The sequence below is a fragment of the Nipponia nippon genome, unplaced genomic scaffold (genome assembly GCF_047370975.1).
Source record: "Nipponia nippon isolate SJK-2023a ecotype South Korea unplaced genomic scaffold, ASM4737097v1 scaffold_17, whole genome shotgun sequence".
Classification (NCBI taxonomy): Eukaryota; Metazoa; Chordata; class Aves; order Pelecaniformes; family Threskiornithidae; genus Nipponia; species Nipponia nippon.
The window spans coordinates 10,038,995-10,063,876 of NW_028262333.1; the positions used below are offsets into that span (position 1 = coordinate 10,038,995).

Sequence of the window (24,882 nt, forward strand, 5' to 3'; positions counted from 1 at the left end):
TTCCATGTAAATAATACAAATCAAACCTTGAAGTTCAGTGCAGATATGATCTGACAAGTAAGCCAGGCTTTTTGTTTTACTTTGATCCAGCTCCAGAAATATTTTATCCAAGGTAAAGTTGTTTTTAAGTGTTTTCCATTTCAGTTTTTAATTTTGGATATTCATCATATAGGAAACTTGCTTATAATGCTTAAAACATCAGTCTGGCTGAACTGACTCACAGCACCAAACATAAAGATTTCCTTATATTTGCTCCGAAGAGTGAAAACATAAAGAGCTTCCGATGTGACACGGGATCAATTTCAACTCGCTCTGTTATTTTTAATGGTACAGTCAACGTGGACAACCTGAGTGGAATATTTCCAAGCATCAAGTCAAGCTGACTCCAATATTTTTAGCACTGTTTCACTTCTCATAGGTGTGTTGGTGAATAAAGCTTTTGAAAATAATAACATAGATAGGCCTTTGTTTTCTAAGTGATTCCCCAAATTCCACGCATGCTGCCATTCCCTCAGGATGCCATCTGGGAACAACAGTGCCTTCTCTTGGAAGCAAATCTCCACATTAGGCTTATTCTAATTTCTTAGTATTTTACTTTTATACTTCTGTTCGCTAAAAATAAAAAAAAAAAATTAAAATCTTTTTTTACTCCATTCTAAAACGAGGGTGAAGATTCTGCAGTTCAGAAAACTACATATGTATAAAAAACTAACCTTATTCAAAATTTTTGGTGTTGTGTGCGTAAATACAGATTGAGGCACCTTGCTGTAGGCATGCACTTTTCAAAAATTCAGCTCTTGTGAATAATGTAAAATCCTCTGGATTCTCTTACTTCCCCAAATTGGTACGTAGTATATTTAGAATTAACAGGGCCCCTTTTCTCTTTTCACTCAAATATGTGGTGTAAGGTTAATGAAAATAAGATGGATCTTTTATTTTGGGTCTTAAATACAATATTATTAAATGTGCCCACCAGAAATGTAGGATAAAATATTTGCTCTGCTCGAAGATTATGTGATATTTGTATTCTAAGCCTCACCACAGTGGGTTTCTTTAAATAGAAGCTATACTTTACTCCTAAATTGCTTAAGGCAAAGGAAGCAGAGATGATGTTTTTATGAATGTTTAAATGCAAATGGAACTGAGAGTGAATGCTATGCTAGCTAACATCAAAGGCTCACCAAAGTCTCTGCATTAATGAGGCTCTTTGTTTCCTGGATCACAGATTACAACAGGTTTCCAACTCATTGCCAAGGCTTTATCTCCATTTGGGAGGGCTGTAAATCTCAGACGATTTTTTTCACATGCAAAACAAGAGGATCATCTGAAAGAAAAAAAAAAATCTTAAAGTAGCAAATATTTCATTCAAATGATTATTACTCAAAGTGGCTGCAGCTTATTTTATTTTTGTGATGTTTAAAAGAATGGAAATTTGCAGAAGGAGTTTCCTATGGGGTAGCCCGCTCGTTCATTTGGATGGGAGAGCTGAGCAGGAAAAAAGCAAACAGCATCCTTTCCCTCTCCCGTCTCCTTTAGCCTAGCGTAAACTGTGCCCCCTAAATCAGAACAATAATTCTATGTCATGCAAAATCAGCAATTAGCAGAAAGACGGATTTTGCTTCATTTAAATATATTCAGTACTTTTCAAAGTGGCTCCAACTCGTTCTTCTCCTCCCCAAAAAGTAATGAGATTATATCCCTAGTAATAATACCCTAATTAACAAGAAAAATAGGGACCGAGATTTTTAGCTTCCTATTCAAGGGCTGAATGTGACAATATGTAGTATATTGGGTCATAAAAAACAATTTACATGGCGTCATTACAGTCTGTAGAAAAGTCTCCAGGACCCAGGGCTATCTTATGCAATCTTAATTAAGGAAAATAAATATCGGTGTGTTGTTTTAAGCTACCGGAGACATGCACAGGACCTGTCGTATGTGATCAGAAGAGATGGGGAGTTTCCTTTTCCATGGGAACTGCTTAAAAAAAAACTCCGACGCCGACACAGAAGTGTCTAGTGTCTTCGAAATTGGCTGCGAAGATGGTAATTTCATGTTTCCTGACCCTCGGGGCCAGTCAGGAAAACTAATAATTTTCTGCAATCCGACGTCACGTCTGTGCCTCCGAAGGGGCCGGGGATGAGGGAGCGATGGTGGGGAGCTGGGCGCTGCGGGCATCGCCCAGTGCCCGGGGTGCGCGCTGCGGCCGCGCCGTGTGTCCATCGGTACCCACGCGTGCCTGGCTGCCCTGCGAGCACCCGCGGCCGTGAAGACGCAACTGGTGTGTGCACGCGTGTGTGTGCGCACACGTGTGTGTGTCTCTGTGCACACACACACGTGCTGCTGTGTGCCTCTGTGTGCACACCTACACGTCCTGATGTGTCTGTGTGCACACGTATACGTGCTGCTGTGTGCCTGTGTGTGCACACCTACACGTCCTGATGTGTCTGTGTGTGCACACGTATACGTGCTGCTGTGTGCCTGTGTGTGCACACCTACACGTCCTGATGTGTCTGCGTGTGCACACGTATACGTGCTGCTGTGTGCCTGTGTGTGCACACCTACACGTCCTGATGTGTCTGCGTGTGCACACGTATACGTGCTGCTGTGTGCCTGTGTGTGCACACCTACACGTCCTGATGTGCCTGTGTGTGCACACGTATAGGTGCTGCTGTGTGCCTGTGTGTGCACACCTACACGTCCTGATGTGTCTGTGTGTGCACACGTATACGTGCTGCTGTGTGCCTGTGTGTGCACACCTACACGTCCTGATGTGCCTGTGTGTGCACACGTATACGTGCTGCTGTGTGCCTGTGTGTGCACACCTACACGTCCTGATGTGTCTGTGTGCGCACACACACGTGCTGCTGTGTGCCTGTGTGTGCACACCTACACGTCCTGATGTGTCTGCGTGTGCACACGTATACGTGCTGCTGTGTGCCTCTGTGTGCACACCTATACGTCCTGATGCGTATCTGTGGGCGCACACGTGTGTTGATGTGTCTGTATGTGCACACACACATGTGCTGCTGTGTGCCTGTGTGTGCACACCTACACGTCCTGATGTGTCTGTGTGCACACACACACGTGCTGCTGTGTGCCTGTGTGTGCACACCTACACGTCCTGATGTGTCTCTGTGTGCACACGTATACGTGCTGCTGTGTGCCTGTGTGTGCACACCTACACGTCCTGATGTGTCTGCGTGTGCACACGTATAGGTGCTGCTGTGTGCCTCTGTGTGCACACCTACACGTCCTGATGTGTCTGCGTGTGCACACGTATACGTGCTGCTGTGTGCCTGTGTGTGCACACCCACACGTCCTGATGTGTCTGCGTGTGCACACGTATACGTGCTGCTGTGTGCCTGTGTGTGCACACCTACACGTCCTGATGTGCCTGTGTGTGCACACGTATAGGTGCTGCTGTGTGCCTGTGTATGCACACCTACACGTCCTGATGTGTCTGCGTGTGCACACATATACGTGCTGCTCTGTGCCTGCAGCTCCACGTAAAGACTTCTGTCCTCTGTGTTTAGTTGTGCTGCTGATCTGTGCTTGGAGATTCATGGGCAAATGTGAGTGTGCAGATGTGTTTGTGCGTGCAAATGTGTTTGTGTGTGCAGATGTGTGCACGCTGATGTGTGCAGTTGCGTGCTCCTTTGTGCTGATGTGTTCAGGGACATGTGTGGTTCCCACTGGTGTGCGTGTAGGTGTGTGGGTGCTCGCGTGTGTCAGATGTGTAGATGTGCACGCTGATGTGTGTGTACGGATGTCCGTGTAGGTGTACATACAGACAGCTGTAGAGATGCATGAGGGGCTGCACCGTGTGTGCTGATGCACGAGGTACAGACTGCACACGCAGACGTGTGCACACAGAGCTATGCGTGGACGCGTGTGAAGGTGTGTGCATTGCATGATGTGCGTGCGGCTGTGTGTGCGCAAACAAGCACCTACATAGGCAGACGCGTGTGCAGATGTGGTTACGCAGATGTGCGCGCAGATGAGCACGTGCAGAAGTGTGTGCGCGCGCACAGATGTATGTGCAGACATGGGTGGGGGCACAGGTGTGTGGACAGACGTGTGAGCGTGTGCGTCCATGTGCGTGTACAGATGCGCGCACGGAGCCGGGGCTGCACCGAGCCCCCACAGCCGCCCACCCTCGGACCACCCCGCACCCCAACACCCCCCCGCAGCCGGGCCGGCGCTGCGGGGGCCGGCGGGCTCCCCCTTCCCCGGGCCGGACCTGTGTGCGGTGTGTGCCTGCGTGCGTGTGCGTCCGCCTGTGTGTGTGTGTGTGTGTTTGCGTCCGCGTGTGTGTGTGTGCGTCCACACTCTGTGTGTGTGTGTGTGTCTGTCTGTGTGTGTGTGTGTCCGCGTGTGTGTGTGTGCGTCCGCGTGTGTGCGTGTGTGCGTGTGCGCGTGTGTGTGTGCGTGTGTGTGTGCCTGTGCGTGTCTGCCTGTGCGCCCGCCCCCGGCCCCGCCCCGCAGCTGCCAATCACCCGGCGGCCGCTTTGATGTCGGCAGCCCTTGGCCGCCGCGCCGCCGCGCTCGCACACAGGCACCGGGCGCTCCGTGCCTTTGGCTGCCGCCGGCGCCCGCTGCTCCCAGGGAAACTTTCCGGGGCTCGGGGGGGTGGGGGGCGGCACGGGGGGGCCCGTCGAGCCCGGCATCCCGCGACGCCCGCCCGCAGCCTGCCGAGCCCCCCGAGTGCCGCCGGGGGAGGGAGGGAGGGGGGGAGGAAGGAAAAGATTTAAGAGGGAAAAACAATTATAAGTGATTTTTTTTTTTTTTTTTTAAAGAAAGGATTTAAAGGGAATTTGAAAAGGGAAAACAGAATTAAAGGAAAAAGTTTTAAAGTTAAACAGGAAAGGAGGAAAAAAAAACTTTAAAAAGAAAAATTTCAAGAGGGAGCAAATCTTTTTTTTTTTTTCAAGAGGAGGAAAGGAGAAAAAAAAAAAATTGAGGGAGGAAAAAAAATAATTGCGAAGGGCTTGATCCGGGCGGCGGAGAACAATACTCGCCGGGAAAGTTGCTGCGCGGCTCGGGAGGGAGCGGCGGGAGGAAAATGCCGCAGCTGGGCAGCGGCGGCGGGGACGACCTGGGGGCCACCGACGAGATGCTGGCCTTCAAGGACGAGGGCGAGCAGGAGGAGAAGATCCCCGAGAACGCCTTCACGGAGCGCGACCTGGCCGACCTCAAGTCCTCGCTGGTGAACGAGTCGGAGGGCAGCGGCAGCCCGGCCGCCGCCGCCGCCGACCCTGAGGTGAGCCGGGCCGCCCCCGCCGCCCCCGCCCCGGGCCCGCGCCCCCCGCCCCGCCACCCCCCGCTCTGCCTCTCTCTCTCCTCCCCATGCAGGCCATCAGGCGTGTGCAGGATCCGCAGAGGGTTTATCAGGAGAAGCTCCCGGACCACATGGATGATGGTTAGTCGCAGCGATCCCCGCGTTTTGGGGGCGGGGGGGATCCCCATCCCCGGCCCCGCTGGCCTCCCCCGGCTCGCCCCGTCCAGCCGAGCCGGCCAAGCGCTCGCCATCCCCGGGGTGGGTGAACCCCCTGGTCCCTGCACTGCCACCCCACAACCCCTGGGAGTGAGGGACGCCGGCCTGGCCGCCACAGCACCCCCGGGGAAAGCCGCTCCTGTCAGCAGCGGGGCTTCCCAGTGCACCCCTGTGGGACCCCGCACCCCCGGGGGCCCTGGCACCCCCCCACTCCCTGTCTGAGGAGTATGGGGCAAAAAGACTCCCAAAATGTGCTGTAACCTCTTCAAGGGCCCCTGACAGGCAGAGGAATCACCTGTTGTAAGGCCAGTCTTGATGGGGAACTTTAATTTTAGCAGGTATGAAGCATCAGGACCCAGGGATGTATAAAGGATCTGCGTATTCTGGCTACCCTTTCCTAATGCTCTCAGACCCTTATCTGCCAAATGGATCTATGTCACCTCTGGTGAGTTCACCCTCTCCTTACGGAGAAGTTTCGTGGCCTCTCTCACTGCTGAAGTATGTTGCAGGTATCGTGTAGGCACCTACACGTGCTTTTTTTTTTCCTGACAAACTGCAGACCTGTTTCTAAAATACCTGGGTGCTGTTCTGTCCAAGCCGAGGGCAGGAGTGGGAAGGAGGAAAGATGCTCGGCAGCAAGCGCCTGCTTTGCTCCAAATTTGCTGGAGGAGCTTCTTTTCCAGTCTCCCCGTCTTCTAAGTTTGCCTTTACTCCTCCGGCCATCAAACCCTAATATCTAATGTAAGGATGCTCCTTCCTTTTTCTGGGTCACAGGCTTTGGAGGCGAGCAGCTTCTGGTGTTTGTGTTCAGGGATCTGTCCCGCAGCTTAACTTTAGTTTGATGTTATCTGCTTGTAAAATGGCCAGGTTTCGGCCTGCCTTCGGTTAGGGCTCTGTTGTGGATGATGGCCCAGAAAGTGGATCTTGTGCTTCTAAAATGGCAATAGAGGTTTTTAGAAAAAGGCTTAATGCTGCTGGAGGACTATTCCCGTCTTCTGCCTGTAAGTTTTTCCCCCTCAGGTCAAATCAGCTTTAGTAATTCTGTATATTCTAATGTTTATAAGTTTTGCTGTCTGAATAATTAAACTAAAGGCTTCTCTACAAAAGCTGGCTTTTCCCATCGCCATCTCTATCAGAACTTCAGAAAATAATGTCATGACGTTGCAGCAGGTAGTCAGTGCTCGTGTCGCTCCTGGGGAGCCGGCATTGCTGCATTCATTTCAGATGTTATTCTGCATTTCCAGTCGGTAAATCAGAACAGAATATCATTTGGTTTATTTCAGTTTTAGTTTTTAACCTGTAAAGAGATAAGATTTGAAAGAATATATAATGCCTTCCTTAATTTTAACCATTTGTTCACTAGAGGGGTAGGATGTTAAACTGGCGTTATGAAAAATCGATGGATTGTGGTGTGTGAAACTCGGGATAAAGTGTGATAAAATATTGTTCACTGGAATCACTGCCACGTCCTCCCGCCCAGCCCTGCTGGCCTGTGCGGCGGGAGGAGACGGGTCCCTCCGTGAGCCTGCCCGTACCCCAGCACAGCCCTGCTTGGGGGAGACGATTTCCCCGGCTGCAGACTGTCATAACTTTGTTGAAGTCGGTTTGCAGATGTTGAGGAACTGTCCCTAAATTTTGAAGTCTTCGTTAGGTTTCCAGCAAGAAAAGATGCGTTTGCAAGGCAGGGCCAACATACGTTGTTGTAATCCAAATAAGCATTTCTTCTGTTGCTTCCCGCCTTGTGTCACTTCTTCCAGGTACCAGGTATCACCCTTGCCCCTCTAAAATATTAAGTTCCTCTCTTCTTGATATATTTTACATGATGACATTAAATTTGTCTTATTTAAACGCATTTAGTTTGTTCCTTAGTATAGAATCTGGGTAAATTCAGAGTTACATTGGCCCAGCAACTATTTGCTGTAGTAGAATATTTCTTTTAATCTTAAAGCCTTGCTAGATGGGCAACAAAGTGCAATAGCCTACTTATTAGCAATTAAGCTAAAAAGTAGATTGTGGTTTGTGAATAGCCTTTCCCCTTGATAATGTAATAAAAACCCAAGAGGCTACTGTCAGAGCAAGAGACAGGAATAAATAGACTGTGCAGAACTCGAAAGGGAGAAAACTGAGTAGCAGAGAAGGAAAGGTCCTGTCCCCTTGAGAGCCACAGAAATCATCCACTGCCTTAGCGAGTTTTACTTAGGCCTGTTGAAATCCTGCGGTGTTTTATGTTGTGCGACTTAAAAAGCTGATTTGATGTTTTCAGCTAAACATCTGTTATCTAACAGACCTGGGAAGATTTCTTCCTCAGATAAAGGCTGGTCTTTTGGTTATTCAACTTGGTACAATAGCTATTCCGATATATTTTTCTGGGCAACTTTTTCTTGTATTTATATTGACTGTGCAAAGGTTATCATAGTAAATTATGTATTACTCTCATATAGATTTATTGCTGCTGTGTATATTATATAAAGTGCAGGCTATAATCTGGTGGCTGCTTCCAATAATTGAGGAGGTCAGATCTGTGACTGAAGATTGCAGATACTTAACCATCCATAAAAGTGTGTTTAATTAACACTTTAACACAAGTAGAGTCGGGGAGGAGGGTTGTGTGAGTGAATGGGATTACGTATCACAGTCATGCGTGCACTTGATAGTGGAGATTGTATTTTGGCTAATGGGGCTTCCTGGAAATGGTTGTTTGCAGCTAGGATTAATTTCAGAATCTTCAAAAATAAAAAGTAAAAAAATTAACCCAGGAGTACTTTGGCAAACTGTCAGGGCTTTACATTTAACTGATTGAAAAAATATAATGCAGCTCCCTGAAAGACGAAGGGCAGCCGGCACCCAGGCTGCGGGTTGAACCCCCGCCCTGCGACGCACCGTAAAACCACATTTTTTTTTTCTGCGGGCTCCCTCCGAACCCCAGCAGGGTGCTGTGAGCGGCGCTGGAGCCGGCCCGGAGTGCCTGCCTGGGTGGGTGTGTCGCTACCAGCATTACCGGCGTGCTGCTTTTCTTTTTTGTTTCTTATTTTCTCAGCAGCATCACTTTTGCTTTGTTTCCCTCAAGGTGGTTGTAGCCCACTAACTGTTACACTGCTCACCCCAGCATCCTGCTAGGCTGCCCGCATCTCCCCAGCCAAAATTGTCTCTTTTTACCAAAACACACCCACTTGTGTTATTTACATGCTCTGGTGTCACTTCCGAGTGGTGCACTGAACATGTCTGGGTACCTGACATCAGCAGGAATGCCAGCCCCAGCTGATGTCCCCAGCGAGCACCAGGATGTGGCAAGAGCCACCCTGCAGTGGGCAGATCCCAGGCGTTCGGCTCGGTGGGCCACCTTTGCAGGTGGCAAACACCAGTTTAGGGTAATTCAGCTGGAGCGATGCTGGTTTGAGCACGCACAAGTAGCCTGGACTGGCAATAGAGCTATCAGAGAGAGAAAGGAGGGCTGCGGGGTGGCCAGGGCACGCAGGTGAAGGTGCTCCTGGAGCTGGGGACAAGGCAGCGGGCTGAGCTCGTGTGTCCCGTGTTTTGGGAACGTGCTGTGAACCCCCGTCAGCTGGCTGGGCTGGGGAGGGCACGCTTTCAGTCAAGTGTGTTAAGAAGAGCATCTCAGTGCAGACTGTGCGTGCATCTGAAATCTCGAAATTTTGCAAGGCACCAGGAGAACCGTTTCTCACCCAGCTCTCAAGTGTCGCATGCGTGGTGGTTCATGACTCTGCTTTGACTCTCCCAACTCTTGCAAAGTCCAGCTTTTCCCAGAGTGGAATATGTAGGATTTGCTGGTTAAAAATCTGCAAGAAACTTCCAAAGAATATTAACAAGTTGAGGAACTGTTTTTCTAAATGAAATATAAAATCATAAAACTATATCCTTTTTTAAATAGTACAAATGACTTTAAATCAAATTAAGGTACATCCTTAGTAAGAACACCAGCCTTTTAGGTGGTTACAAACATTAGAGGTCAGACATGGTCAAACATGTTAACACTTTGATCAGATTAAAATATTTTTCTTGCTACAGTTGTATAATTGAGTTTAGACCTGAGGGGGTTTTCTGAACATTGTTATATCTTGTACCATGTGGTAGTTAAATGGTAGAAGGAGCACTTATAAGTTCCTTTAAGTTCATTTTGTAAATAGGTTTATAAAATAGGGGAATGAGCTGTGCTGTCCCATACGTAGGGCACAAGCTCTCCCCACTCCAGTCGATGGGAGAGCTTCCCAGGGGGAGCTCTTTGCACCTTCTGCGCACCTCTGTTGTGTGTAGTAAGCGTGTGAGGGGTTTGAAGGCAGAATTAAAATGTGTTTTATATAAAGCTGAGGCACCGGGCTTTCTGTTTTTGTGAGAAACAGAGGTCTAAGAGCCTCTATTGCTTTGGAAAACAGACATTACCTAATTTTCTTAATAAGTTGTCTAACCAGAGCTCACGTAGGAGCAGAAGGGTGGTGGTACCTTCCCAAACTGCACATCTAAAGTCCCCGAATGAGATGGCAGGCCTAGGAAATAATGCCGATGTTCAGAGCCTGCTCCCTGTGGTCCGCCGGGCTCCTTGAGCTTGGTTCCCGTTGAGTGGGTTTGAAATGTCCCCTTGGGCAGGGCAAGATGAAAGTGCAGTTACTGCTGGCCTGGGGCCACAGCTCCCAAATGTCTGTCACGAGGTCAAAAAGTGCGGAGCTGAAAGTCTCCTGCTGCCCTTCGCCGGACAGAAGCTCAAGCAGGAGCAGCTGAGCCCTGGGACACGGCCACCGCTGCTGCAGCCCCCTTCCCCCAAGGCTGCTCCATCCCTTTGCGGGAGGAGGCTGTTGCCCCCGCAGCAGTTGGCGGAAGGAAATCTGCAGCTCAGCTGCTTCTGTGTAGAAGTCTTTCTGTCCTAGCTTGCACTGTCAGGGCAATAGTTTAGTATTGTTTTTTTTCCTGTGTCAAGTTCTGATCCTGTTGAAACCAGTGGGAAAACTCCCCAGAGTCGCCTTGTGATGGGGATTTGTTGCTGCAGCATCCCTCTCCAGATGTCGTGCACGGAGTGAGGGCAGCTGCAAGCGAACAGTAGCTCTGTGCGCTACCAGCAGTGCCTGCTGCTGTGGGAGAGCAACATCGCCGGCAGCTTCCCAGCCAGGTTCCCTGGCAGCAGGGCTTGTGCTACGGGACCTCAGTGGGACAGTACTCTGTCCCCATAAATTGCTATATTCCCGGCAGAAAGTGTTAGGAGTGCGGTGGCTGTTGATGGATGTCCTGGCAGACAGACAGATGAGTAATTTGTTCCCTCCTGACCAGAGCGAATCCACTTCTTCCAGCTCTTCTACCTAGCTTCAAATAGGATAATGGTGAAAATAATTTTTTATATTAAAGCATAATGTTGGATAGGTGGATGTACCAAGGCACAGGGCTTCCGAGGTCATTTATTGCATGTCTGATTCAGCCTTGGTTCCCCCCCAAGGAAAATTCTTGTGTTAATTTCTGAGTTCATATCACACCCTCAATTTTGAAGCAGAACTTCCCTTTGAAATAAATTAGAGAGTTCTGCTTAAGAAGCAGTGACATGATACAGCACTGCCTGTGTGTGGTCTAATATAACCTTATTTTTAAAATTGTTTGGAATGAAAAAAAGAGAAAGAAAAATGTCACAGGGAAACAAAAGCAAGTTTTATGTAAATCCATGCATATGAATAAGTGTGCACGTGATTCAGACAGTTCAACAATATCTGCTCTCCCACCGGGATTCCTTCGCAGGCTACCCTGGAACTGGCTTCCCTTTGTTGGGATGCTTTGTCAGTGGGGAGTTACTATGAGATTATGTATGGTAAAGGCACCGTTCCTGCAAACTTCCAACTGTTGCTGTTTGTGAAATGTTATTAGCTCAACTGGTTGAGAATTTGGAGAGAAAAGCAAAATGTAACATCAACCCAAGCTCCCAAAGCTCATCCATGTTAATGATTAATATTTTTGGAATTTTAACTGTGAAGAACAAAGTGATATGGGGGTGAGCGGCACACGACGTGTCCAAGATGAAAGAACAGAGCTGGTCTGGTGTCCAAAGCTTTAACTGCGAGAAGGGGGAGCGGTGGGAGGGCGGCAAGGAGCTCCGCAACGTGCTCTTGCTGCTTGCTGGCAGGACACGTGTCGCCTCGCAGCTTGCAGTCCCTCTCCTGCTATAAGTCTACAGGCACCATTGAATTCCTGCATTTGGGTGGAAACTCTGACAAATCCATACAGTCGGGTGTGCTGGCATTTGCTGTTCTGAGGTACCCGTTCAAGTAACCACGCGTGTGTTCCTGTGACTAAACAGACATTGCCGACTCCGTAGGGATGACTCTCTTCACTGCTCTCATAGATCATCTGTGAAGGGCCAGATCCTAATCACAGGCTGAATCCGTCTCTATCTGTAGCGTGATCTGCAAGTGAAGCAGGTTTTCAGGATATGGGTGGTGTGAGCTGCACACCTAAGATTGCAGTCTGGTCTGGACTGTGTGTGTCTGTGCGTACATGACGTGCTAGTTATTGGTAGAGCACGGTCAAGTGCTGAGAAACATCAACAGTTTTGAGGAAACATCTATGGCTTGCCATTAATTTCACACCTGCAGTTCTTTGTCTGCCCTTTGACTGTCAGTGATTCAGCAAGACCAAATTTAGTCTTCATTTCGTATAGGTTGGCCTTTGAGCCCCCTTGCTCATTCACCGTAGAGAAGGTGAAGGAAGGACCCTTGCATCTGTGAGCATCTTGTATGCTCACGGGGAGGCTCTGCTGGACAGGGCAGGTTTGGGTTGTTACACAGCAGTCGAGCACGTGCTGCCATTCAGTTACTAAAATCTCCTGCACCATGTGTGAGTCACAGATTCCTCAAGAAATCCTCAAGGATTTTCTTCTCTTGTCTGTTGCATTTGTTCAAAGAGGGGCTAGATGCCAGACATCCCCAGCACTGTCCTCTTGGAGAGGGCATTGCCACTGTGGGAGCTTCTCTCCCTCCCACCCCTCCAAGGGTTTGGGTTGTCCGCAGCCATCACATAATGCTTTTCCTTTCATTTGCTGCTCATTTCCTTGGTTTCCCGTGCCTTTGCTGCTCCAGCTCACTGCTCTTGGTGCCAGGAGATGGCTTACGTCAGCATCTCTACCAGCCTGATGTATATATGCTCTTACCTCATCATTTACCAATGGTGGGTGGAGGGCACAGAAATAGAAGAGCAGGTACAAGTTGCTTCCTGAACTCTTTGCAGAGCTACTGCGGCAGGGAAGACTTCTCAGCCTGACCAAATCCCAGGCTGGTGCCAAGCTGGGACGTGTGAGTCCCCCCCACAGGCTCTTTCATGTGCTATTCTTCCAAATCTCCCTTTAAAAAATAGGCTATAACATGATACTTGCTCATTAGTCTCTCTGTCTGTAGGATGAAACAAAGGTTCGGTAGGAGGATGGGTGACTCAGAGGGTTGGTAACAGGATACAGAGCTGTTCGTTTCCTAGCTTCTAGTTTTAATCCAGCTGAATCAGTAAAGACCGAATGCCTGTTCTGTCTGCTGGCTTGTCCAGCGGTCTGTCCAGGAGGGCACGGCTCCCTCCAGCCCTCAGGCAGGGCGAGTGTTTCATGGCGTGAATGATGAGATATCCTGGGAACCTGCAAAGTCTGTACCAAGCCCTCTGCGAATGTCAGCCGAGGTCTTCGTTCTCGCCTTGGGACTGCCAGTTCAGCACATGCTGCTGGCTCACAAACCCACCTACTTCATTTCGTAAAGGAAGTGATTGCAACATCACACGCCTCTGAGCCTTGATTACGGCAGGATCTTTTTCTTGGTCACCTCCCAGTGATCTTGGACAAAGAGCTCTCACCTTCACCTCCTTATGGAGCAACTTACCACTGCTCTGTCCTGTGGCCCTTTTCTCTGATTTTTGCCTTTGGGTCTTTATAATTTGTGACCCTTCCCAAAGTTACTAAGGACTGTTCCACCACCACTGCCTCTGTGAAGCGGTTCCGCAGAGAAAGTGGAACATTTAGTCGATACTGAGGATGAGGAGGGTTAGCAAAATCTGGCAGAACTAGCGATACCCATCCAGAGCATGCCCCTGGCTGGAGGCGCTGGGCAAGAGGTCACCAAAGCGGCTTTAAACCACCGCTTCTCTCCCATCCGCCACTTCTGTGCTAAACACAGCTCAGCTGCAACGAAAAGAATCTGGTTCATTGTGTTTCTCGGGGTCCCAAAATTAGTATTTTGTTAAACAAAACAATAAACTCAACAATGCTGTGGTAAGTTTTCGAAACCAAAGTAAAGCTGGATACTAGAATCTAGAGCACTTTTCCCCTCCGGTTATAACAACTTTACATTTGATTAAATGATAGGCAAAAAACGTCTCAACAGTATCTCCTTTGTTCCATTGCGAATCTGGAACTATAATATACAAAGTACACGTCTGCCTTGAAGAGCTATGCAGTAATCATGGACTGACCAAAAAAAGACTTTTTTTTTTTAAGTGATTCAACTTGTATGCTTTACGTTGAATTTGTTTTCTGCTGTGGTTTGCTCTGAGGAATACCATACACAAGCGTAAACAGAGGTTCTCCTCTGATGGGACTTACACAAAAGCAAAATGTGAAAGCCCAAGATCATAAAGTATGCTTGACGGAGCACGAGGGGGATACAATTATAAACACACTTGTGGAAGAAGTGCTGGGGAGATGCTCTTCCCAGCAAAATGCTCAGAAAGGATCAGAAATCTGGAATTTTTGTTCTAACACTGAGGAGACGGCACTGCGGAGATGGCTTTCATGTTTAGGAAATAAACCATCATAAGATCTACCACATGAAAATTTGTTGTTCTTAGCATGGAGAGGTTGATGAGTTGGTTCTCATTACACACCACTGCCCTGGAATTACTGGCGCGGGAATGGAGATAGCGAGGAGTCGTCGTCGTCTTCTACAAACCTCGCTTTGTATGACTTTGCCCTAAAAGAAGAAAGGCCAATTCTAACGTAGGAGACAGTGCACAACCCCTGACACCAGCATACCCGAGGTCGAAATTTGGCCTTTGAGCTTTGGCTTCCTGCTATAACTTAGAGTGTGGCATTGCCAGCTTTGAAATCCGACCGTCCAAAGGGATGTGCAGATTCAGAAATCCAGGTGATGTTTTGCGGGATTACATCGTGCTGTGCTGAGTAGTCCTTTGGGACAGCCAGTGCTATCACGTAGGATAAATTAAAATATGCATATTAACCCTAAATCCAAAACAGAAGCAATACTATAAAATAAGAAATAAAATTTTAAAAAAACCCCACCCAAACCTTTTTGTTTAACTTTCTCTGATACAAAGCAATTTCTCGAGGACTGTACACCATATGAAACACATTATAAATGCTCTTGTAAAATCCACATCATTATACCACATGAAAGGCTGGGTCCTAAAAATAGCCATTCAGAGAGGATGCAGGCTAGTAGCAATTTCGGTGATCATGAAATACTTCTGTTGACATCTCTATGCATGCACACCCACAGAAAGCTTTGACTTTTGAATATTCTTAGCAACATTTCTGCTTTATGGAATTTTCCATGTTCTGGTCCCATGAATAGTCTCTTACCCCGGGTGTTCCTTTCTGATCTTATCCCCATGTTTCTAACCCTGAGTTTATTGAGAAAATGGGTAATTTTTTTTTTTTTTTTATTTTACATGAAACTTTTTCCTTGCTATCAGTTTGACAGCAGTTAACAGTATCGATTGTATTTCCCTGTCTGCTATCATTCGAAGTATTTTCTTTTCTTTCAATAGGCACGCACATCCCTGATATTTTGGAGGGCTAACTGTCAAAATGTAAACCTAGAGCATTAGATGATAACCTGAGGAGCTGCCACATCTACCCAGCCTTTGTATCTGCTGTAGTATTCAAAAGAAAGTAAATGAAATCTGCGGTAATTATACAGTAATGTATCCACAACAAAAAATTTCTTCCTCGTCCCGGCGATCAGAACTTGGCTTTTGTTTTGAAATATGAAAGGATGCAGCCTCCTGGCTTTGGTGTGTTTGCAGCAAAGCCCTGGCTGGGATAAACTGCCATAGCTCTGGGATAGACAACAGAGTCCTGCCAATGGATATCACTGGAGATCTTTTTGAAGAGCTCATCAGATTTTATTTTATTGCTGTTGTGTTTTGGTTTTAGCTTGTTATTTGTTTGAAATCATTACTATAGGGATAGCTTTCTGAAAAACGTTTGAAAAACGTTTGAATCTTCAGTGCTGATCTCTTGTTTGCATTTTTCTTTTATAAGTAGAGATGGGGTTGCTGGAGACATACACCCTCAAACACGAGGATGTCTGAAGGTTGTGGTTTAAGTCTGTCCAGGGTTTTAAGTGTGTGGCCCCTCTAAAGCCAGTTGGAAACAGTCTATTTCCTCAAAATAAGTTTGCTCTTGGAATTGGAGCAAAATCTTTGGAGATAGTGAACGAAATAATAGGGTGTTGAGGAAAATGGCATTGCTTCTTAAATAGCTGGCATGAAAATCATTAAGTCTGAAGTTTCATTCAAATCAGATGTAGCTGTGGTTATAATGGGGCAGGACGCAAACTCTTCAAGCAATGCAACTCGGAGTGATTCACTAAGAGACTTAGAGTCATTCTCCAGGTTGTTTTAACTTAAGGGCAGCTCTTGTCCCTTGTCCAGCTCTGGAGTCCTTTTCCCATGGAAACAAGCTCTCAAGTTTTTAGACTGATCAGTTGAATTCTTGCAGGCTGTTAGCAACTTTGAAGAATCAAGTGCTGTGAAATGACATCACAGAAATGTGTTTGCTGTTGCTAATTTAGCTCCCTCAAGCAGCTGGACAGAGGGACGTGGGAACACCTTGACAAGGCAATAATTTTATCTAAACCTCATGGAGTAAATGCATTCATTTCTAAATGTAGTCGGCAGTAACTTAAGACTATATTTGCAACTAAGTGCTAAGAAATGTTGGCTCATGTTGGCATACAAGCTCTGTATGATGCAACAGATACTGATGTTTAGAAAAAGCCAAAAAGTTTTTGAACACTTCTGGCTTGAAGTTCACATCATGCCTAAGTCCTTTTGTGTTTTCCATAATTAATTTGATGGCTGAAACCAGGGTTATGTCTGGTAATGTAAGTTTTTTACTATTCTGGTGAACTCTGTGCTTTTCCTGCTAGCAGCAGAATTCAGGTAAAAACACTAACTATGTGCTGACTGGGACTTCTGACAGCACTTGAACACAAGAGTTGTTGTAGAGAAAATTTAATTTCTTCAGTCAAGAGGACAGAAAATTACCTAATATGTCAGTGCCAGTTGCTTGGTTATTGGCATTTACTGGAAATAGTATATAACTACATGCACATATTTAAACTTTGCAAAATAATTTTTTTTAAAATATTTGTACTGATCGAGTACATGGATCTGCATATAAATACATACTGAGGAATGAGGCAGGCTGCGGTGAATCCCTGCAAGATCAACTCCTGTATCCAAAAGCATCATTCTTCATCCAAATTTTCTTCTAAAAACAGTGCCGTGGTAAATGTCTGACTCCCGGGCGGGTGCGTTGCTGTTTGCTGTGGGTGGGAGCTGCTTCTCTCCTGCCTGCGCCCTGAGAGTTCGTTTGATACGGAGCCGAGCAATCCTCTTACCGGAGAGCACCAGGTGCCATGTCAGACACATGTAAATAGCCAAATAAACAGACATTAGTAACACCAGTTGTTTATGTGTTAACACAGGATGTTCTCAAAATCAGGTAAGAAGTGAGGCATGTTACCAAGTTTTATAGCAGAGGAACCGGATAGTCTTGTAACTGCCGTGCAGGGCTGCGGCAGAGGAAGCGTGGTTTATTCCAGCTTCTGCTCCCAGTCCCCCAGGAGTTTGTTTTTCTGTGACTCAGTTTCCCCCAGGAGCATTTTGAAGCTTTATCATTTCGTGTGTAAGTGATGTTTGGAGAGCACTGCAGGGAAAGCCATGCTGATACTGAAAAAAACCCCCATAAAATCCAACACAGGGTGCTGCGAGAGGAGATGTTTCAGAAATGATCAGAGAAGGACTAGCCAAAAAAAGTAAGCTGTGCTGCTTATTGGGCCATTTACTTTAAGATATTAAACAAATTGCAATTTCATAATATTTTAGCAAGTTGCAGGTGGCCCTAAAACCACAACTCCTTCAAGGCGATTGGCATCTTTGCTCACTTTAAAAACAATTCACTTCTTCAGCCTAAATGGTAATTTCATAGAGTGGCATTAGCTGGATGGGAGCGATGACTGGATGGTCCAACACGTTGTCTCAAATACGCACGCCACACAAATCCATGCTATGAAACCAAGGACAAAATGTCATTTCTTATTTACCCGCTTGTAATATGCTGATGAGAACAACCTCCAGGATTGCACAGCATAGTTTTTGGACACACTTACTAAACCCCTGGATGCGTAATTCAAATTCCTTGTCATGAAGAATGAGTCTATTTATCTTGGAACCTTTTTTACTTAAACAGTAATCTCTAGGAAATCATTTGTTAACAGTAGTTAGCTGCCAGTTTGTCAGTTAATGGCTTGAGGCAAAGTCAGAAGCGAATGAAATCTTTTCCAGGGAGATGTTGCTGTCGCATGTGGTGCAGAAAGGTTTATAACAGAAAGCATTAGAGGAGGCGGTCAGATGAGCTCAGTCCAACTTTTAGAAACATGAGGAAATGAGGCATGATGGGGTAGACAGTCGTTTTGCTGGCGCATCCATTTGTAAAATATTAAAGCCATCAATCGTGCCCATGTCAACTTCTAAGCCTAAATTTTCCTTACTGGAGGCTCCAGGTGTGAGCACGCGGAGGCCAAAAGCACACGTGTTCACGGTGGCTGGGGCTCTGTCTTGTGCCCCGGGCATCTCTGCATCCCGGGCTTCTCTGCATCCCAGGCATTTCTGCATCTTCGCACCCTGGGCACCTCCACATCCCGGGCATCTCCACATATCCGCACCCTGTGCATTTCTGCACCCTGTGCATCTCCACATCCCCGACATCTCCACATCTCTGCACCCCAGGCATCTCTGCATCCCAGGCACGGTGGCAGCTGGGCGGGAGAGCCGGGGCACGGCCCCCCAGCTCAGCCGGGGTGCTGTGGGGTGTCTGTCAGGGCAGCAGAGTCCTCCAGCTCTCAGATGTTATCATTTCTCTATAAAAGTCTAGCAGCGAGTTTCAGTTAGGTAATGAGAGTTATCTGATTTCTCTTTAATCTGAGCAGCATCACTACAGCGTGATAACCTCAACTCACTGTTTATCTCGTGCTCGGTGCTGCAGGGAGAAAAGTGGCAAGAATTTGTGAAAATTCACTGGAAAAGGAGCTGAGAAAAGTCATCCTAATCTATACCAAATCCCTCCTTCTTGCAGCAGAAGCGGGTGAGAAATAACTGCCCCAAGTAGAAACTCTCCCATGAAGCCGCAAAATCCAGCTGAAGTAAATACCACTTCCCTGCAGCATTATCTCCCACTCTGTGCTGTCTACCCACAGAGGATGGTAGGGTGTAGGAACTGGCAGGGGATTAATGGCAGCCTGGTTCATAAAAAGCTCTGCTGCCAGAAGGACGTGGGACCCAGACAGAAGTAAAGAGGGGCTGGTTCTCTCTGCAGATGCCCCCAAGTGCTATTTGTCTGAGAGCAGATTTTCCCACAGATCTTTGGCCTTCATATTATTTGAAGAACCCCCTCTGCAGCTGCAATCCTTCCCTCCCCCGAGGGAAAAACAGGGTGGTAACTTTGTGAACTGAATGGTGTGGAGGTTTAGGAGTACTGCCATGGGAGGGGAAGATTTGGCTCATTAGCGTGGAACATTGTGTTGCCAGGAACAGAGTTTTGGGGCAGAACTAATAACATGGAAGCAGATGCAGTCAGCTTTTATTAAACTGGTTTGTAGATGACTTTAAATAGGCAACAGTTGTATCTGGGGCTTTCCTTGCGAAAGGCAGAATGGCAGACCCCAGCAGTAGAGCCTGGCTTAGATGCTGGCTAACAAGTACAGAGAAGCCAACCGAATCTCTGGATACAAGGAAAAATTTCTCCCAAATGTATTTAAAAAAAAAACCAAACAACCAAAGACTTTGTGGTTGTATTATATTCTTTAAACTCTTACAGTCCACACATCTCACTTGGAGCAAGGAACAGCTGTAGAGTCACAGAGTTTATAGTCTGAAGGACCCAACATTATATCATCTCCTCTTTATCATGGTGTATCACCTCCTCTACACCATGGGCTCCTGAATTTCAGTCAGTTACCCCAATAGCTGGATGTACCATTAACTGCTTGACAATGCATTACAGGTAGGGATGGATGAATTAATCTCCAAGCCAAGTTTTGAAGCACTTCTCCTTGGAACCACCCTTTCCGTAGCACTAATTAACTCCATAATGCTTATCTGCATCAGTGATAGTCGGGTGCCATTTCCTGACACAAGGCATTCCACGGCCACCAGTAACGACGGGTTGAACTCACTCTGTAATTGCCTTACCCAAGTACACAGGTTGGAATGACCATCAGTCAAATACAAACTGCCCATCTCAGCCAGCTACCAGAATTGAGCAAGGCTGTTGATACCTCCGAGACCATCCTTCCCTCTGCCAGACCCAGCAATGACTGTTGCTGTGCGTCCTTCTGGTCCTTCAGCACCTCCATGCAGCCTGGACTAACCATCCGACTTTCATGAGGATGCCGGGAATGATCAGCCCCCGTCAACACAGCCGAGCCTGCAAATCTCTGTGGAGGTGCCCATTGGATTTCTGCCATCTCTGTAGATGTCCATTAGCTGTCACCTCCTTTCGCACTGACTCCAGCCACCATTTCAGAGAGCAAAGAGCACTGTCCAGAAATCCTTTCTCTGCTCTATGCATCCAAGAGCAGCCTGGCATATGCACCAGGTCTTTGGTGATGTGCTCCTCACAGCCTCGTTATCCCAGGCTGGCTGAATAAGGCACAAAGAATCCCATTTGAATGCTGTACTCCATGCTACCTTTGTTGTGCAATATTTTTTTCTCAGGCAGTTTCTAATCTAGAGATTTTCTGGGATCTGTGCGTGGTATGAAGGGAAGTCTCCTCATCACCTCGGGTTCTGTCTTTCAGTACCAAGTGTTTAAGACATAATTCTAGGCGTCCAGGGCTTGCTTTCTCTTTGTGTCTCCTTTGCTGTTGCTTTCATTTACTAACATGTTGAACTTCAAAGTCTATTCTTTCTCCTTCCTAATTTTTATGGAAAAAATGGTCTGAACCCCATTTGCATTTCCTCCCTGAGGATACTGGCAATCCTTAATCCTATATATTAAAGAATCTCAGTTTTCCCAGCAGCCTTTTATTCTGGGACTACTCTTCCACTCTGTTTTCTCCTTGAAATTCTCTCCTGTGGTTCAAAATTGCTCTTCATGGTGCCCCTGACCACTCTCACTTTCTGTTACGAGCTATTTGCACGGATGTTTGATCACTTTTAAGTCCTTTTCCCTTCCCATCCTGTCCTTTCCAGGTAATTTGTAAAGGTTTTGTGCTCGCGGCAGTAGGTGCGTGTTTGTCCTCGGCAGTTGCAGCACGGGGCCATGTGCTGTGCAACCCGCCGATCTCCAGGGACCTGCTGGCATAATTATTTTTAGAGCCCAGAGATAGCAGGATGAAAGCAAGTAGGGTGAATAACTGGGTGCTAGTTTGTTCAGGGTGATTTTCATTTCGCACCGATGGGTCCATATTCCAGTCGAGGACATGGCTCCCAGTGACCACTGGCACTGACCTGCTCAAGAAGTAACTGCCGTCCTTCCCCAGCTGCGATGCAGGATAGCACCGCGGGAAACCTGCCTGCCTGTCCCTTGTCCCCCTCCCTGCTTCCACGCCAGGACCGCGGCGATTCCCCCTGCATTCCCCGGCTCGCGGGACCTGTGGGAAGCAGGTAGAGTGCCGGCTGGGCTGGCCATGCGGATCCCAGGATTTAGATCACGCAAACCCAGTATTCTCTCCTACAAGTCATTCTCAGCTATGTACTTGGGTAATTAGCATGTGCATAAACACTTTGTAATCTTGTGATCATGGCTTGCAGATTAGCTCTTTTGCCAGCTTTGCGATTTCTTTGCCAGTTTTAGTTTTAATTGCAAATCCATTACTGCCAGCTCCCTTGCATATTGTAGCAATAGGCAAATTAAAACACTTGGACACAGTTGGGCGGGTTTCAGTTAAGAAATTAATTGTTACTGCCAACCAGTGCTTTTTAATGTGAGGGTGGCATTTGAGCTTGTTTTTGAGGGCATAATCTCCGAGACTTTCTTTTTTCCCTTCTCCTCCCCCCTCCCCAGACTGCGTTGCCCTGTTGAGCAGCTCCACAGATGGCATGAAGCAAATGCTTGCCTCTTTGATCTCCTAGTCAAGAAATTTGGAAGTCGTTCTGAATTTATGAGAATCCTGTCTGAAATAAATCTGTCTGTGCACAGGGCCACACTAAGTCAACCCAGAGCTGCAGGCAGGGCTCACCTGAACCTCCTGGGGAAGCGCAGGATTACATCCCACAAGAGCATCGTGTGATGCTGTAGCGATAAAGAGAAACTTCATGCATATTGTTGAACATGAAAAAGTCTAGACAATCTACAATTTACCAGTCGGGGTAATTGGCTAAAGGCTTAATCCACCCTGATAATCCAGTAATGGTATTGTTGGCAGGACATTGATGTAAATACCACTCAGCAGCGCTGGCAGCTGCTGTCTCCTGTGATTGCTGCAGTTCCCAATTCCCTTTCCACAGTTGTTAGGGCTGATGGGGAGTTTTCAGAGTTCTGCAAACTTCTTGTCTTTGGTATTTTGCAAAAACTGCCGGTGCTCCGTTGAGGTTTTTCACTCCGTTTGTTGAATAGGTAACATTTTTCACCAGGTCAGAATTTTCACAAAAACATTGGTCAAGACTATCTTTTTTTTCCTGATGTACTTTTTTCCCTGATGTATTTTTCACATAGCTCTTTCCAACCTCCTGATGCTACTGTCGCACAGCCTCCCATCACCCTTCAGTACAAATAGCATCTGGTTTTGCAGTGGACCTGTGCCAGTGCTGTAAGCCGCCTGCCACCTTGTGTGTCACCTCCAAACCTGGTGGCATTCACTGAGACTTCAGTGGCATCACTCTGTGCAAGCCCGAGCCCTCACATGCCACCAGCGTGGCTGGGGCTGCGACCGCTGGCAGGGCACTTCTGAAGTCAATGAGCTGAGCAGGGTTTTAAAAATACACCACCCCCCACCTTTTGCAGGGGTATTTTTAATGCATGTCCGTTGGCCCCATGGGGACAAAGGAGGGGGAGCTGAGGCACATGGATGTAGCAGCAGTAGATGCAGGGAAGGACAGACAGATGAGTCCCCCCTCCAGATGTGGGTCTCCCACCGCTGCAGCGTTTCATCCCCGCACACTGCTTTTTGTGGCTTGTTGATGTATTAGAGCGTGGCTGGGCTTTGAACACAGGCTGTCTAAAATTGTTGTCTAGTCATACATGAAGCCAGTTGATAGAATCACCTATCCCATTCCTATTACTTTATTCTCTTTAACTCATTCCCTCCATTTACCTTGGTAAAAGGGGTTGTATTCAGCTAGCTTTACAGCTCTGGTCCATAAGCCTGTACAGCACCAAGCACAAATGAATCCTGCCAGGTACCGGAGTCTCCAGGACTTAATTTATAATAGAGTCATATTTGCTCACTGAACAGCTGCTTGCTTGTTTCTGATTGCTGGCCTTGCACGTTTAGTCCAGGGACTAAGAGCCAAGTTATTTTTTTCTTTCTGTGCATTGCCACCAAATCATGCCCTGAGCATTGTCTGTACAACTGCCCTGCCTTCACTGAGGTTGTGGACGTGTAATTGATTGGCACTTGGCAAACAATTCCCCTGATGACCGAAGCAGAAAGAGCCTGGGAATTACCTTTCTACAGCAGGCTTGACTCTGCACTGCCAGCAGAAGTGTTAAAAAAACATATATAATAATGTATATAAACTTATTTTGGTCACTGAAACCAGCTGAGATGGCTGTGAATCCTCGACACCATTTTTAAGGCAGCCTGTAATGGCTTTTTTGAACATTGGGGTTTTTTTTTTCTGCTCAGAAAACAATGGAAGAAGCACAGTTCCGCTGCAAACAAAACCTGAACATGCTCTAACTTACATGCGAAATATCAAAGAGCGCTTATTCAGTACACATTACCACCCTTCCGTTTTACAGCAAACACCTCGTCATGGCCGAGAGACGTTGGGAAAACTATATATAGTGTAGTCGGCTGAATGTCACCCTTGTAATTATCCCGTAGCTCTGGCTCCGCGATGTTGTGGCTAACAAATCCAACTTTAATTGTTCGTGATCTCTATCGGAGCAGACATCGGATTTGAGTTCAGCCAGTACAGAGTCAGGAGGAATAAACACGAACCTACAGTAAGATCAAAGCAGTGGAGAGGTGCGCATGTGCTAATAATAATAGCTTATGAAAGCTCATATTTTCCTTCAACAACATCCTGTCATTTGTGTATTAGCTTTGAAAAGGGTAAAAAAAAAAAATTCAGTGTAATTTACTTCAGCAAAAAAATGAGATAAGGCAGATACTTGATTGCACCAGCTCATGTGTGGTTTGCTGCGAGGATTGTACATGCACCGCGTCTTCCAGTGCATGTGTGTGTCGAGTGTGCAGAGGCTGAGCTGGCTGTGACCGAAGTACCATTGTTATCTGATTTTTATATACAGTCTGTGACAATGTGATGCAGAAAGGAGGATGAGGTAAACAGTCTCAAAGTCAGTAACCGCATCCACACCTGGTGCACCTCAATAAAATGTCTGTAAACAGTTTGTATAGAGTGAGGTTACGGCGAGGCTGAGGACATCTAACGGCTCCTAGCGACCCAGGCAAGTGCAGGGAGAGAAACGCAGGGTTTTGGGGATGGTGTTTCTGTTGGGCTGGAATCGCCCTGGGGGAAACCGGTGTAATTAAGATCAGGATTTTGCCCTTCCATGGCCATATGGCATGGCTCCACAGGTCGGCTTTCCAGGCAGCGTGTGGGATGAGTGGAGCGTGGTCGGGGTGACCGTACCCGGGGAGGCACTTTGGGACAGCTCAGCCCACGCAATAGCGGGGTCAGACAACAGTGATTTCCCCTCGATATGCGTGACCTACTTAGGAAGCACTGGTCAGCCCTGAAAACTGGGCACAACGCTGACCATTTCCTCTGTCCTCTTACTTCCAATTTGCACTATCAGCTTTTTAATCTAGTGCAGTGGCTTAAACCTTCGTTGGGGTTTTGCCCAGCCCGGCACCGGGATGCCCCGCGGGCTGTGGGGGATCGAGACCCAAGAAACCGCAGGAGGAGAGCCGTGATGGGTGATGCTGGCCACCGGGAAGGAGACAGCATGTATTTTGAATTAGTCTTTCACGTTGCATGCTGTG

The 24,882-nt window shown here is 47.1% G+C and overlaps 1 protein-coding gene across 6 annotated transcripts in view; it reads left to right on the top strand.

The window, feature by feature from the left end:
• Positions 1-4,764: 4,764 nt before the first annotated feature.
• TCF7 (transcription factor 7) overlaps positions 4,765-24,882 on the top strand; it is a 77,558-nt gene continuing 57,440 nt past the window's right edge. For 5 of the 6 annotated variants that reach the window (XM_087753965.1, XM_087753967.1, XM_087753968.1 and 2 more), the window contains exons 1-3: positions 4,765-5,263; positions 5,356-5,422; positions 5,833-5,942. In XM_087753965.1, coding sequence (XP_087610091.1) covers positions 5,066-5,263; positions 5,356-5,422; positions 5,833-5,942 — 375 coding nt within the window. In that variant the 5' untranslated portion in view covers positions 4,765-5,065. The remainder of the gene's footprint in view (positions 5,264-5,355; positions 5,423-5,832; positions 5,943-24,882) is intronic. The other variant, XM_087753966.1, reaches the window with a different exon arrangement.